The 15,727-nt window shown below is 45.1% G+C and overlaps 1 protein-coding gene across 1 annotated transcript; it reads left to right on the forward strand.

Annotated features, from left to right (window-relative positions):
* Window positions 1-1,926: 1,926 nt before the first annotated feature.
* LOC133928654 (E3 ubiquitin-protein ligase SINAT5-like) lies at window positions 1,927-9,110 on the forward strand. Its single transcript, XM_062375079.1, has 3 exons — window positions 1,927-2,409; window positions 8,005-8,391; window positions 8,533-9,110. The coding sequence occupies exons 1-3, from the start codon at window positions 2,098-2,100 to the stop codon at window positions 8,890-8,892; spliced, it is 1,059 nt and encodes a 352-aa protein (XP_062231063.1). The 5' UTR covers window positions 1,927-2,097; the 3' UTR covers window positions 8,893-9,110.
* The last annotated feature ends 6,617 nt before the right edge of the window (window positions 9,111-15,727 follow it).

Consider the following 15,727-nt stretch of genomic DNA (forward strand, 5'->3'; position numbering starts at 1 on the left):
CCTCTCTCCACGGTTGCACAGCCCTAGGTCGATCTCCTCACACCCTCCTATATATACGCAGTAGCCATCGTAGTTTTGGTTTGCATTTAGTTTAGATTATTCTGTTTAATACAGTTTCGATATTTATCGGTTTGTTGAATCCCAAACTCGAGTGTTTCATTGGTAATTAGCAATATTCAGATTGTATCTATCTGTTTTTGCTTGTGTTCTCGATTCGCTTGCAGGAAAAACTTTCTTAGCGAGGTCAATCGTGTCTTGGCACTATTGATAACTACAGAGTAGTGGTGTAGTGGTTGCGAGGGTTCTTGATCTGTTCTGATTGGAGTCTTTGGATCCTTAACGTCGAAACTCCACTAATCGACTTATCATATTACCTTCGGAAGATCGGGCAAACACATATTAGCGAGGTCAACCGTGTCTTGGCACGGTTGATAACTACGGAGTAGTGGTATAGTGGTTGCGAGAGTTTTCGATTTATTATGTTCGGAGCTTTTAGATAATCAACGTCGAAACTCCACCAATCAATTTATCATATTACCTTTCAAAATATCGGGCAAACAGGTATCATCATCACCCGTTCGCAAGTAATCGGGTATGTGCACGAGTAATAAGTACCCACGGATAGGTTTGTTCCCCACTGTTTGCTCACAAATGTTTACAGGCATGCCCAGTGACAACCTAAAATTCACATGTACGAATACTAGAAAGCATTACCCGTATTCGTGATAACCTATTGCCATCCCGAGTGCCAACCACGGTTCACAAATGCGTCGGTAACCGCCCAAAAATCGCGGTTACCGACCTTCTCGGTCCGGTCCGGTTTCAGAAACCGAACGGTAACCAAAATTTGAATTCAAAAAATTCAAAAAAAATCTTAAAAAAAAACTAGACACAATTCTAAGACCTTCTGTGATTTTTTTTTCAAAACTAATATCGTTTGCATCATATTCTATAGGGAGAAAGTTTAAAAAATATTGAAACGTGCAGCTCAGTTATTAACTCACATTAAGGATAAGTGTAACATGCAAACACATATTTTTCTTGTGTAAACTTATTTTAAGAGAATCTTTAAAATTGATTTCACTTTATTTAGAGTTTTATTAAATTCTCTATGATTTTTACAAAGTTCACAAGCATAAAGTGAATATATTAAGAAACAGCACTGTAATTAACTTTTTCATGTCTACCATTATTTTTCCTATGTAAATCATAGTATAAATAAGCTAATGAAAGTGGTTTCACTAATTTTTGAGGTGTGATGGGTCAGTTATGAATTAATCTAGTCGCAACACATTTACACAATCATGCATGTTACAATAACTAATTCATGAGTTCATGTATTTTTAAAAGACATAGGATTATGTAAGAAGACTAACAAAATTAGTTTCATGATTTTTGGATTAGCAAAGAGTAAACTATGCATTTAACTTGGTTTAACAAATACAATTTTTCACAGAAAATTTTGAACTTTTTTATGATTATAAATACTTTTATCATGTAGATCATGTTACAAAGAAACCAATAAAATTTGTTTCACTTGATTTGAAGCTCAGATGAATTAGTTATTGATTTTACAAGGTTGAGCCCTTTTTTGGGTTTTTGTTGAACTACGCTGAAATTCGATAAAACCGCTCAATAAATCGAGAAAACTGAGCGGTTAGCCGGTTATCGACCCAAATCGCTCGGTAACCGACCAATTCAAAAATGCAAGAAAATCGCTCGGTGACCGACCAAAACCGCTCGGTAACCGACCAAAACCGAGCGGTTACCGAACGGCTAAAATCGCGATTTTTTTTTCAAATTTCAAATTTTTCTAAATAAATTTTCTCTAATTTTTTTAAATTTTTAATCGATAATTACGGTTATCTCGTATTTTCGGTTACCGCCGCTTGGTTCGGTAACTTCAACCGTGGTGCCAACCAACCAAACAAACGGCGTGACGCGAGCTGAGGTGAGCGAGGCAGAGCGCCCGCGGCCACCGCGTCCTCGTCTCCCTCCCCCAGCCAACCCCAACCCGACCCTAACGCGGACCCAACCCACCGCGGCCGCGCGGACCCCGAATCCCAGCGCAACCGCGGCACGGCGCGGCGGGCCTCCATGGACGTGGACAGCGTGGAGTGCCTCTCCCTTCCCGACGCCTCCATGGACGTCGACGACGTTGACAGCCACCACCACCACCACCACCACCTCGGCCTCCCGCTCCACCCCACCCACCTCGCCGCTGGCGCCGGCGGGGCCAGCGTGGCCCGCGCGTTCCCGAAGGTGAATGCCGGGGTCGGGCCCGGTGCTGCGGGGGCGGTGGGAGCGGGGCCCGGGGCGGGCGCCGCAGGCGGATGGCCGGCGACCAGCGTCCACGAGCTGCTCGAGTGCCCCGTCTGCACCAATTCCATGTTCCCGCCCATCCACCAGGTGAGTGCCTCCGCCGTCGCCTCGCTCCCGGTTCTCCATTTCGGTTCGGACGCGCTTCGATTTGTGATGGGTTTGGTTTGCGTGCGGATTTAGACCTGGGATGACATTCGGTCGGTGCAGATTTTGGAATTTAAGGTGGGATCTTTGTGCGGGCTTTTTCAGGTATCGAATTAAATCGACGCATTCTTGTCGGCGGATTATCTGTCGTTTGAATTGGGAATTTTCCAACTTTTGGTTTTTGGGATTGGGAGTGTGAATTAGGTTCGCTTCGATTCATGAGCCGTAAAATCATCTGCGAATTGGGGCTATTTGTTAGCTTCTGCGACGATTTCGTTTCTGTTGTGTTAGATTTGAAATGAATCGTGCATTCGCTTTGGATCTGAATTGGGATGTGATAGCGTGTGGAGTAATACACTGAGGGGGCACCCGCGTCGCTCGTCTGAGCGACTCGGTGGCGACGAAGTCCTGCCCGTCTAACCTCCCCGTCGGGCGGCCTGGCGTGGCCGCCGCCGCCACTGCCGGCTGGCGGTGGTCCAAGCGGCCTCCGTCGGGGTCGTTTTCCTTTCCGCGCCCTCCTCGTCTCCCCGTTCTGTCTCAGGTGGCGACGGCCGGGGTTTGTCTCCCTCTTCCGCTCGTGGGCGTCCAGGTGGCTAGATCTGCTCCCCCTGCTCCTTGGTGGTTTGGTCTGGTGCGCCGGTGGTCGGCTTCTCCCCCTGGGCACGAGCGGCCGGTTTCCTGGTAGGCAGCAGCCGGATCTGCCCGGCCGCTGGTCTCCCAGCTATTCCAGTGCTTGGTGGCTCGGATCTGCACCGGGCTAGGCCGTGCGGTGCTGGGTGTGGCTCGGCGGTGCACCTTGTTCAGCTGTGCTCGGTCCTGTGGGCGTGCGGCTAGTTCTTACTCGCGGTGCTCCGCCCTACACGCGGGGATGAGCTGCGGCGCCGCCTGGCCGGGTCGGAGACCTCAGATTTGTGTTTCCCGCGCGTGGCACCCCCGGATCCACGTGTTCCTCGCGTGCCCCCGCGTGTGGTGTCTCGGTTCCACGGTGGTTTTGTGCGCCGGCAGCCGGCTCTGCGCAGATCTGGCGCCACGCGCGGTTCTCCTCTGTCAGGGGGCGGGTCGGGTTGACGGCGACCCCTTGGGGGCCTGTCCGTGGCCGCCGATGTGGAAGCCCCACCGTGCGCGAAGCGCCTGTTGTGCCCCTCGACGAGTCCTCGCCACCAGTCTGCCATGTTGATGCTTGCTGTTGTGAAGGCCATCAATGTTGTTCCGCTCTGTGCTCACTGCTGGTGATGCTGTCCTCTGCTGTTGGCCATCAATGCCCTGTGGCCTGTTGCCGTTGCCGCCCTCTTGTCGTCGACCTGTTGCTTGTGGTGTGCTGTTACTGCCGGTGAAGCTGGCCTGTTGCTGTCTTGCTGAGGCCAACGTTAATGTTGTGTCCCGCTGCATCATCTGACTCCGCGTCTGTTGTTACCGGTATGTTGTGGTGTTTGTCTTTTGTTGTCGAGGCGCTCAAGTCGTTGGGTCTTTCATCAGTTAGTCCTAAATCAACTATGCAGTTGTTAAGGTTTTCGGACCCAGTTTCCCTCATAAACTAGGTCAACTCTCTTCTTCTATAATAATATCAGTATCTTTGGTGTCGTCCTTCCGAAAAAAAATAGCGTGTGGAGTCTCTCCCCATCAGAGGGTTTATTTTGATTTTTCCAGGGATAATTTATTGCGTTCGTTGCTTTACCAAGCTTAATGATTTGGTGTCGACTTGCTTATTTGTTAGTTTCGTGGTATTCATAATAGTTGATGCTCGTAGTTACTCAGTGCCTATTGAGATGCTTATGTGAGACATTGGCAATTTTGTAGCCTAGCATGGAAATGTTGTACTGCAGAACTAGTTGGATTTGATGTTTCTATTGTCATTGATTGGCTCCAGAATTTTGAAAACATAGAGGGTTCGTTTTGATGGAGCAGAACAGGGATTGGAAGAGAACAGCAGTATACTTGTCTCTTAAAATAGAAATGGCATGGTTATCTATTTAGCATGCTTGATTCTCTCAATGTGGTTTTGGATGACCCTGCTGTTGAGTTTATTTAGCAAGTTTATTTGTTTCTGTGCTCAGTCTCAATTCTATTTAGTATATACTTGATTGGTTAGCTGATCTGCTATTTATTTTGGATGAACTGGATATTGTAAGTTTCTAGCCCCTAAACCATTATTTCTACTCGCCCCAGTGGATCTAGTAATCAAGAAATAACAGCTTAGAGAAATGGAGGGAGAGAAGTTGCTTCATTATGTAAATTTTCTGAGACTGAAACTGATTATCCACGATTTTGTATATTAGGCACCGGATTTATCTTCTTAAATGAGACAGCTTACAAAACATATTAGTTGAAAGCAGCTTGATCTGTTTCCTTCTTTTATCCATTCGATCTTTACTCTCCTTGGCAACATGAATGAATGAAGAGCTGCAGCTCCCACGCACTGGCTTAACTTTTCAGGGTCTGTAGAAGAATATGCAAAACAAGAAATAGTAGAAGCTAGATATCACCCATGCAGTATACAATTATAACTCTGTTATTTTGCTAACTTCAAATTAGCATCAATACATAATTATGTTTCGACCTCAATAGCTGTCTCGTATCGGTATAGTTTGGAATAACTATTGTTTTAATATGTGTGGTACTAGCATGTAGTCCCTCCAATCACAAATGATTTACGTTTTGGACATCGACACAGTCTCCAAAACAAACCTTTTCCCCATTAGTTTCAATTGTAATATACTTATGAAGTATAGTGAACCTATAATATTATGAAATTACTATTCGAGACAAATATACTCATATCATTGAATTGTTCAATCTCAATATGTAAAGGTGTATTGATGGTCAAAGTTTAGATACTTTGACCGCACACAACCCAAAATGTCATTTATTTGTGACTGGAGTGAGTAAGGTAGGGGATAAATAGATTGGGTATATGATGTTTGTGGTTGTCTGCTTGTGCTGGATGGCCCTGCATTGCTGTGTGGCTGAGCACATACTGTTGACTTATGGTTCTTAGCTGTTGGGTCAGTCCATTAGATTGATTATCTAATATATAATTCATGCATAGCAGCTTTGTTAGGACATTAGGGAGCTTAATATAGGAAATTCCTTTGTATCTATGCTTGTATACGAGGTGCCACTTTTCAGAGTGGTTTTATATTCATAACGTCCACCTTGGAAGGTGAGAGTATATATGTGAAGCATGCGCATTTAGTCAATCTATTGTTTTGTGTCCTATGGATGCATGTACATGGCACTTTACCATGGTAAAACTAATATGTAGGCAAACTTTCGAATTTTAGTGCTTTAAAGGCATGAAACGACATCGATTTTGTGTATGTAGATGCGCATGCCACATGGGCCATTTGCCTACACCATTCATAGTGCATACATATGTGTGTTACACTATGGCCTTGGTTGGCACAACTTATTGCTAGCTTCTTGCTTCTCAAAAGCTATAAGCTGAAACAAACAGGCTGGCTTATTGCTATGGCCTTGGTTGGCACAACTCATTGCTAGCTTTTGAAAAGCTGAAAAGCTGGTTTCTGATGAAATGAACTAAAAGCTGATAAGCTGGCTGAGAGCGGTGTGATGAGAACTTAAAAATTTCTCATAAAAGCCAACGGCTTTTGGCATAAGCCATAAGCAACTTTCAACAAAAGCCGCTTTTCAGCAAAAGCTCATACGTTTTAGCTGTGCCAAACAGGGCCTATGTCGTCATTTGAAATTCAAATGTCAAATGCTATATCGCACATCCGAATATATTGGCAATAGTGTAGGATAAGGGGTGCATATGCACTGCACCCAGGTGCGTATTTGTTTTATCGATTGAATTCTGCAATCCAGGCTGCTGATTGCAGTGTCAACCACAATTAACTGCACACTTAGTGGCAGAATTTTTCGATAAACAAAAATCAAGCATTACTTATGTAGTATGGGTTGGTGGTTGCCTGCACAGAACATGGTGGATAATCATGGTGGGACATATTTGAATTGATACTTGTATTTGAGAAATATGTCTATTATATCTGTCAACATGGACTTATTTGTAGTTTACATAGACTCTTAGCCTCGATGAGACCTCTACTTCTGTAAGCTGGCTACAATTGTTCTAGTTTCCAGGAGCCTGAAAATGAACTCGTATTGTTAGGCATGCTATAAAATGTCTATATTAGAAGTACTAATCAGATTAGCTCAATTCACATGGATGGAATAACCAGCTGACTTCAGGCTGCGCAAAGCAGTTTTAGATATTCAGTATTGGGATAGTTCCATTTTACCCCCCTTGAACTCTAAAATCGGACATTCAACACCCTTGAACTCTTAAAAACATTCAAAATACCCCCTTGCCCCAAAACAACCATGGTTTTGGCTGATGTGGCATCCTAGTAGGCAACACTATTGTTGACATGCATCCTAATCATCAGCAACAAATCTGAATATTTATGTGGACCATTGAGAAATATGTCTATCATGCTTGAAAGATGGTAGATTGGATGGGGAAGCGGGAGATTTGGCCTTTCCTGAAAAATATAACAGTCATGTCATGATTTTCAAGCTTGTTATCTTGCTGATTGGGACGCCACATCAACACAGGCAAGCCAGCCAAAACCACAGTGGTCTAGGGCAAGGGGGTTATTTTGCACGGTTTGAGAGTTCAAGGGTTTCAAATACCTGGTTTGAAAATAAGGGGTTGATTTTCGAACTCAGGCAAGATTTTTTTTTTTTTGGGGGGGGGGGGGGGGTTAGAAATAGAAATTGACTTATTCCTTTATCATTTACTTAACCAGTTGCCTTCAGATATTAGTTTGGTTTGCTTTTAGAGTTTGTAGGAGCCTAAATCTATATAAAAGATAAGGAGATAAGGTTAATTGCTTTGAGAATCAAGAACAAAGTTGTCTTTCAACCTCCCCATCTATTTGTATCCTCCCCTCCTTGCGCACATCGTCCCCCAGCACTACAACTCGCACCCCATTGACCATTCACCATGGCATCAGGTTGCCACCATGGGGGGAGACCTCCCACCTGCACACCTACCAGCATTGTTCGAATCCAATAAATGTTGACCTGCCCGTTATTGATTTTTGGCTTTTCAATTTTTTTTCTCTGCCGTGAAAATTTGTCTAGAACCAGTTCCCTGTATGTGCTATTACCGTAATGTTCTTTAATGGATACATTCACAAGCAGTAAGGACAAATGAACAGTGCATAGTTATTCTTGTTAGGCTGAGTGCCAATGAGCTGGGAGGGAAGCGGGGTGGTGCGTATCGCATAATTGCCGCCTGGGCAGGGTGGGTGGTGATTATGTGCCCTCCTAGGCAGCCACCTTTTAGAATATTGATTTTAATTATGTAACTTGTCTTTGAATTGTGGAACCAGCTTAGTTCAGAAGAAACTTTCAGTTTTTTTCTAGTACTAGAAGTATATATAATACAGTAACAGACGTTTGATTATTGATATCTATTTGTTTTGTGGTGCTAAAGAGATCATTCATCAACTATAATAATTCAGTAGCATGTTTTTGTAATTTGATTGTTGACATTGATTTGTTTTTTTACAGTGCCAAAATGGGCATACATTATGTTCGACATGCAAGGCCAGGGTGCACAACCGGTGTCCGACATGCAGACAAGAGCTTGGTGATATCAGATGCTTGGCATTGGAAAAAGTAGCGGAGTCACTTGAGCTTCCCTGTAAGTACTGCTCTTTAGGTTGCCCCGAGATATTCCCATACTACAGCAAGATAAAGCATGAAGCACAGTGCAGCTTCAGGCCATATAACTGCCCCTATGCTGGCTCTGAATGTGCTGTGGTTGGTGATATTCCTTTCCTCGTTGCACATTTGAGGGATGATCACAAAGTTGACATGCACAGTGGCTGCACATTCAACCATAGATATGTGAAATCTAATCCGCGAGAGGTTGAAAACGCCACCTGGATGCTAACAGTAAGTCTTAAACTAGCTCCCTATAGTTCCATCTCAGATGTCTATTTTCTCTTGCTCTTCTTATGATCCTTGGTTAAAATGCAAAATATTTGTTCTAAATTGCAAAATAATCTGGTTGGTTTGATGTTTCTTTTGGGGCAGGTATTTCATTGTTTTGGGCAGTACTTCTGCCTGCACTTTGAGGCCTTCCAGCTTGGAATGGCACCGGTTTACATGGCTTTCCTCCGTTTCATGGGGGATGAGAACGAAGCAAGGAACTATACATATAGCCTTGAGGTTGGCGGTAACGGGAGGAAAATGGTATGGGAAGGCACTCCCAGAAGCATCCGTGACAGCCACCGCAAGGTCCGGGACAGCCATGATGGCCTCATTATCCAGAGGAACATGGCGCTGTTCTTCTCCGGAGGTGACAGGAAGGAGCTGAAGCTGAGGGTAACCGGCCGGATCTGGAAGGAGCAGACCAACCTGGACGGAGCCTGCATACCGAACCTTTGCAGCTGAGCAAAGGAGACGGTTGAAAAAGGAAAAAAAAGAAGAGATTGCGCTGTTTGGCTGGCTTGTTGTTTCTCCATTGCCATGTGTTTTTTTAATGTAGTCGTTTTATTGCAGTGTTGTACCTTAAGAAAATTTTAGGGGTGTAAAATGTTCTCTGTAAAGTAATTGTGTATAACGAACCCAGGAAATCTTACAAGTTGGCCAATAAAATGTCTGTTACATTCCTCCGGTGTTTGGACTCTGTTTTGTTTCTTGCAGTTTTCTTAGGAGGGCATGATGAACAGTTTTGCAAGAAGAGCTCCATGTTCGGTTAAAAATAGCCTATGGCAGAGGGTTTCTAAATTTACCAGAAAATAATTACCTGATTTACCAAAGTGGTGGCAAAGAAAATTGATGGCACAATTAAGATAAACTTGCCTAATAAGGAATCTTTGCATCAGTAACTTATGGAGAACCTTTCTTCTGGAATGGGCATGTGGCAGGAACAGGAGTACAAAATGGATATCTTTCTGCGGCTGCGACAAGATCCAGTGCGCTGGTAGTGGGTGGTAATTTTTACTGCGAGCAGTACCACTTTCTGCGGCTGTGTTTGTGTATATATATAAACGCGGTCACATTTGAAGCCAACCGTCGGATTACGCCCGCAACAGTTCATGGTTGTCGGATACGTTGAGCTCGCCCCGCATCATCTTGGCTGCTCGGTTGGGTACTCCAAATCGCGTAGCTTCTCATCGTCAAACTCCAATTTGGTCCTCTCTCTCAATCGCGATCCACCCGACCCGGATCTAGTCCTCAGGCTCCACCTCCCTCGTGTTGCTTCCCTCAGCACAACCGTCTCCTCTGTCTCCCTCGTCTACCTACTGCCTGTAACACCTTCAATTTTAACATATAACAATATAGCAAAATTTACTCTAAATTAAAACTTTTTTTAATTATTAAATTAATATAAAATCAAGGAAGTATATATTTGATGTATATATACTTATATGTATATATTCAAATATATTATTTTGAGCTAAGTATTCCAGAAAGCACCAAGTTAATTTCTAAATAAATTGTTACAATAAATGGATCATATTCATTGTTGGTTTAGTTGTTCTTATGGTTTTTTGTGTGGTGATTTGAATCTATTTTAGTTCTTCTTGGCAATTTCCTAATCCAAATCCCGATGCTTCCAGTTCAAATATTATTCCTAATTCAAATACCATTATTTGAATAATGCCAAACTCAATTTCGAATCCAACTTCAAATATTCTTTTTGATCAATCTTAAATTCAAATACTCCTATTTGAATTTAATCCCAAATATCTCCAAGCCAAATTCATATTTAAATCCTCATTCCAAAATCATGTCAATTGAATCTCATTTTGATTTACTCCGATCCATTTTCGTTGCAATATCTTGTCAATTCATACCAATCCGATTCAATTCGAGCTATTCAAATTGAATTGCTATAAATTCATTTTGAACCCACCTACATTCATCGAATCATCACACATTCAAATACATCCAATTGAATTATCACAAATCCATTCGATTCAATTGCATTCAAATTGAATCATTCCATTCCAATTTGAATCAATATTCATGCAGATATCTCTCATATCTCTCTTTCTCTCTCATCTCTCCTTCTCTCCAGCACCCATACCGGCCACCACTCTTTCCAGCTCCTTCCTCTCTCTCTCCCTGCAAAGATCAGACCGGCCACCGCAAGCCCATCCCCATGCCCTGCTCTCTCCTGCCCATCCTCCTCTCCTCTGATCTTCACACCCGAGCAGGCAAAACCAAATTGGCCAATTGCCCTCCTCAAGCTTCATCTGCAAGGTTCCCCCATCCACACCTGCATGGCTGCATACATACACCCACCAGCAAGCAACCCTCCCTCATCCACCAAATGCACAAGCACAACATCACAAACACACATGGCATCGTGCCACACTCTCCTCCGCCGAGCCTCCACCGTGCCACTCTTGGTCGTCACCATCCACACCATCCATCACGGTGAGCACCCTTGCTCCCTCCGGCCATCTTCCTCAAGTTGTGCACAAAGCGTTGCCGTCCCAGCATGCTCCACTGTGTTGCACCGCCCGGCCACCTCCTGCACCGCGCTGGTGCATCCTCCCGCGTCCTGGCCACAAGCTGACGCGCCGCCGTCCTGCGCGCATTGCCACGCCCTGCTCCCAGCGCCGCTGCTGTGCGCGCTCGCGCGGCGTTCACCGTGCAGCCACAGGCCCGTGTGCGTCCTCCGAGCCGCGCGCTCCTCTGCACGCCGTGCTGTCGCCGGCCGAGCCCTGCTCCCAGCGCCGCTGCTGTGCGCGCTCGCGCGGCGTTCATCGTGCAGCCACAGGCCCGTGTGCGTCCTCCGAGCCGCGCGCTCCTCTGCGCGCTGTGCTATCGCCAGCCGAGCCACGCGCGGCGCGCCATCTCGTTGCTCCGCCGCTGCCAGTCATCCCCTCCCTTCCGGCGTCACCGCTGGTTCTATCTCCCCTAGCTCCACCCGCACGCCACCCCGGTGAGCCTCCCTCTCTCATCTCCCCGGTTGCCCCTCTGGCCGTCCCGCCGTCGAGCTCCCCATGTCGGCCGGCCACCATCCCGCCGGCGAGCCCTCTATCTTCGGCCTTCTCTCTCTGTTGCGCCTGGCCAAGAAGCCCGACCGCCCTGCTGCAAACGCCACCGTGCCGCCGGTCTTTGCCCCTACCTGAACTCCGGCACCTCCTCTCTCACTGGTGCGCCGCGCTCTCTCTCCCATCTCCGGCACCACCTCTCCCTCCGGCCGGCCGTCTCCTCCTGCTCCCCAGCTGGTCACCCCTTTTCTCCCCACCGATCGCTCGCCAGCCACCCTGCCCGGCTGTCCCATCTCCCTTCTCTCCGGCCTCTCCCCCTCTTCTCTGCGCCGCACGGGCCAACGAGCCGGCCAGCCTTATCCGTAGCCCCCCACCTCTCTGTCATGTGGGCCCACGGGTCGGTCCAGCGTGTCCACAAATCCGGACCACCATGGACTGCCATCACGAAGCCCCACCGGTCCACAAAAACCATGGGCTCGGTCCACCAAAATTTGGTGCACCATGAACTCCCCTCACATTCTCCCTCCGGTTCACGAATCCCGTAGACCAAGTCTATAGAACAGTAGCATTTTCTAAATTCCAGGATTTTCCTTTTTTCGCAAATCTTCTGATGTCCGTAATTCATCCGTTTCAACTCCGATTTCGGCGATTCTTTAGCCAATATTCCTCTAAAATCATAATCTACCTCCATGCCAAATCTTGTAAATTTTGGAGTTCGTTTAATTTTCTTGTTTGGTAATTATTTGTATTGTGGCGTTTAATCTAGATTTAGATCTCGTTTTTTAATAGATGAAGTTGAAGTTAAATAATTCGATAATGATGTTTAGGTTGTAATCGTAGATTAGTCACTTATGATAACCTAGCTTAAGTAGGTTAATTCCTCTTCTTAAAAAGAATAACTAAATGTTGTTTCAATTAAATGTTTAAGAATAAATTGATATTTCAGTGATAGTTTGTAGATTAAATCTTAGTTATAATTAATGTAATAGGTTAACTAGTGTAGCTGTTAAATAAATAAATACATATTAATATAATATGATAGAATAATTTACACGTTAATAGTTAATTAATTGAATACCCTTTTAATAATTAATTAATTAGATTCAAAGGATAGATTAATCTAATTAATTAATTGCATGTATACTTTTATGATAGTAATAGAATATAACTTAAGTAGTGTGGCAATTAAACATCAGTAAGTAATTAAGATTAATCGCTAAATAACCGTATTTAGTGCTATAGATTAGAATAATTAATCTCCACACTTATGCACATATAATCGTCTAGAGTTATACTTATGCATATATGTATACTTGCTCGTATACATATAGACATAAGTATTACACATACATTCATGTTAGTACACGTGCACTCACCTACACATAGAATCTCTAGTTGTCTCCTTCCGGTAATTACTCTAATAAATGTTTACCTAGTTAATCGTGATCTGTTCAGGTTTTCTATTAAGTTGATAAAACAACTAGGTTAATAGCCTAGTCTAGCTTCGCTAGATGATCCCGTTATTCTTTATGTATTAGCTTCGTGTTCCTTAGAGTTACCGATCGTCTTCCGCTAGGTTTAGCTTTTGTCGTTTTCCCTCGGTCGTTCTTCTTTCGCTTTGGTATTTCTTGGTTTTATTCTGGTGTTTATTTGCTTAGTCGTTGTGCGCTTTTTGTCGTTAATCTGCATAGGCTCAAAGTCATGGTTCTAAGCATGAATGCGAGAAAGGAACTGAAGGCAAGATCCAACGATGAAGAAGAACCCCGGGAAACTCAAGCGACAAGACCAATCGTGAAATGACCCTTCAGGAAGGCCAGTCCTATTTTCTTGATCATATTGAACCTATGTTTTCAAATAATATACCTGATCGACTAAAACTGGACTTATTATCGCATATGCTATATATCACGTTTCCTTTCGAACTACTTGTAGTAGTTAATCCTACCAACACTGTCATGCCATACATGTCATCATTCAGAATACATATCACCCTAGGAATACCTGTTGTTAAATATATTAACAATAGATGACGTCTTGATATCTAGCATGCTTAGGATAGAATACGTCTCCTCGGAGACGTCGCTTTTAAAAATACTTCTCTTCGGAGACAAGTTTACTGTTATCAATGATAACTCATATACCATGATTCCTTGATGGTTGTGAGTTCCGTGATGGTCAGGAAATCCTTGATGTTATGTGGGACATGGAAGGTGATGTGTAAAAATGGGTGAAAACCGTTTTGGCACGGGCAGGTAGAGTAGTCCTCCAGGAAGGATGCTCTTGGGGGCTTGAGTTACATGATAGTATTCATTGCCCATGAAGATGCCTAGCCCAGCCGCTTAAGGACCGAGTCTTGTGCCATCATGCTTAGCCACCTCGTGCAACCATGCATCCTGTATGGGCAGGACTTGACTTTTCCTTCACTGGACTGAGTTTGCCATCATTCTAGGAGGCTGAGAACAACGAGCAGCCAAGGGTCTATCTGTCCCGCTGTTTGAAGGTTCAGGGACCGACTTAGGCTTAAAAAGGGAGGCTAGCCTTCGGAACATGCAGCTCTGGAACTTGGCGTGTCTCGTGGAAAAGCCCGACAGGAAAGGTGTTTGGAGAGTCTCGGTATGATTCGCTCCTCCGCTAGCTACGGTTGGAGGCTGAGCATATCGTATGGGTAAAGCTGTACAACCTCTGCAGAGTGTAAATCTATTCGAATAGCCGTGTCCACGGTCATGGACATGTGAAGGCATGGTCACGCTTAAATAGACTCCGTGTGTGTGAGTTTAATGAGTGAGTGCGTAGACTAGATGTACCAGATGTGATAAAAGGGACTGTAGAGTGAGGTATAGCCCCTTCTAGGACCGAAAACCCCCAGATATAACTTATTGCCCTGATTTTGGTTTTAAAACTATTTCGATAGCTTTACTATCAGGTCACCTTCTAATACGTTGGGGACTTGAGGTGATACTCAGTACCAACAGAAGATGCATGTAGTTGTTTTCAAAAGCCTTGTTACATTTATTTCAAAAGTTAACAATGGAGAATATAACTGGATATTTGCATAAAACCTGCTTTATGCTTAAAACTATGCCGTAAAGTCTTATCCTTCAAATATTCATTATGCATCTATCAATCCCTTGAAGTAGTATAGGACTTGTTGATTACCTTCCGTACTCAGTCTTGTTGCTTTCAGATTGTTGAGTTGGAGATCAGCCTCAACCCAGATGAAGTCAAAGAGAAGAAGTCTAAGGTCACGTCCGCACCCGAGTTGTCTGTGGCATTGGGTTGCATCGTCGTTTCGCTCCGCTGCGCTGAAGACTCTTCTGCCTGGCTGGTCTGCTATGGATTTGTCGGTGTATCAGGAATCGGGGGTCCCCGAATCCCGAGGCCAGGCCAGCAATCCGCCACATGGCGCCATCCCGCGGAGTCTCTCCCGCAAGGTAAAAAAGATCGAGTCCCGGGAGAGGGCGCTCGGGGCCACAGTCGGTGGCCCCCGAAGTACCCCAGTTCCCCGATGATCCACGAAATCTAAGTGCCAGGAAGAAAGTGCTCGAGAAGGTGTACGGTGATCTCCGAGCACCCAAGTCCTCCGACGACCAGGAAAGCTAAGTACCGAGAGAAACGTGCCCGGGATCGCTAGCGGTGGCCCCCTGGGCACCCAAGTATCCCGAGGACCCACCGAAGGAAGTTCCGGGAGAGAGTGCTCGGGGCTGCGCGCAGCAGCCCCCGAGTACTCGGTTCCCCGAGGATCCATACAAGGGTGCTCGGGAGAGAGTGCTCGGGGAGGTGAACAGTATCTCCGAGCACTCGGTACCCTGACGACAAGAAAGGGCATTCTCGGGAGAGAGTGCTCGGGGAGGCGAACAGCAACCCCCGAGCACTCGGTACCCCGACGACCCAGGGAGCCCCCTGGCAGTGGCCCCCGAGGGGCCCACCGATGAGGTGTCAGCCTGTCAAAGGCCCAAGGCCGCATTTAAAGAGCGTGCGTGGCCTGTCACCTCCAACTGCCCCCGCCGCGCTCAGCGTCAGTTCCTGCCACATTCTGGCATAAGTAAACTAATAAAAGTAGTTTCACTAATTTTGAAGGTGTGATGGATTAGTTATGAATTAATCTAGTTACAACACATTTACATAATCCTGCATGTAACAATAACTATTTCATAAGTTCATGTATTTTTAAAAGACATAGGATCATGTTAGCGGACTAAAAAATTGGTTAAATGATTTTTGGATTAGCAAAGTGTAAACTTTAATGATTTTTGGATTAGCAAAGAGTAAACTATGCA

Source organism: Phragmites australis, chromosome 9 (assembly GCF_958298935.1).
Source record: "Phragmites australis chromosome 9, lpPhrAust1.1, whole genome shotgun sequence".
NCBI lineage: Eukaryota > Viridiplantae > Streptophyta > Magnoliopsida > Poales > Poaceae > Phragmites > Phragmites australis.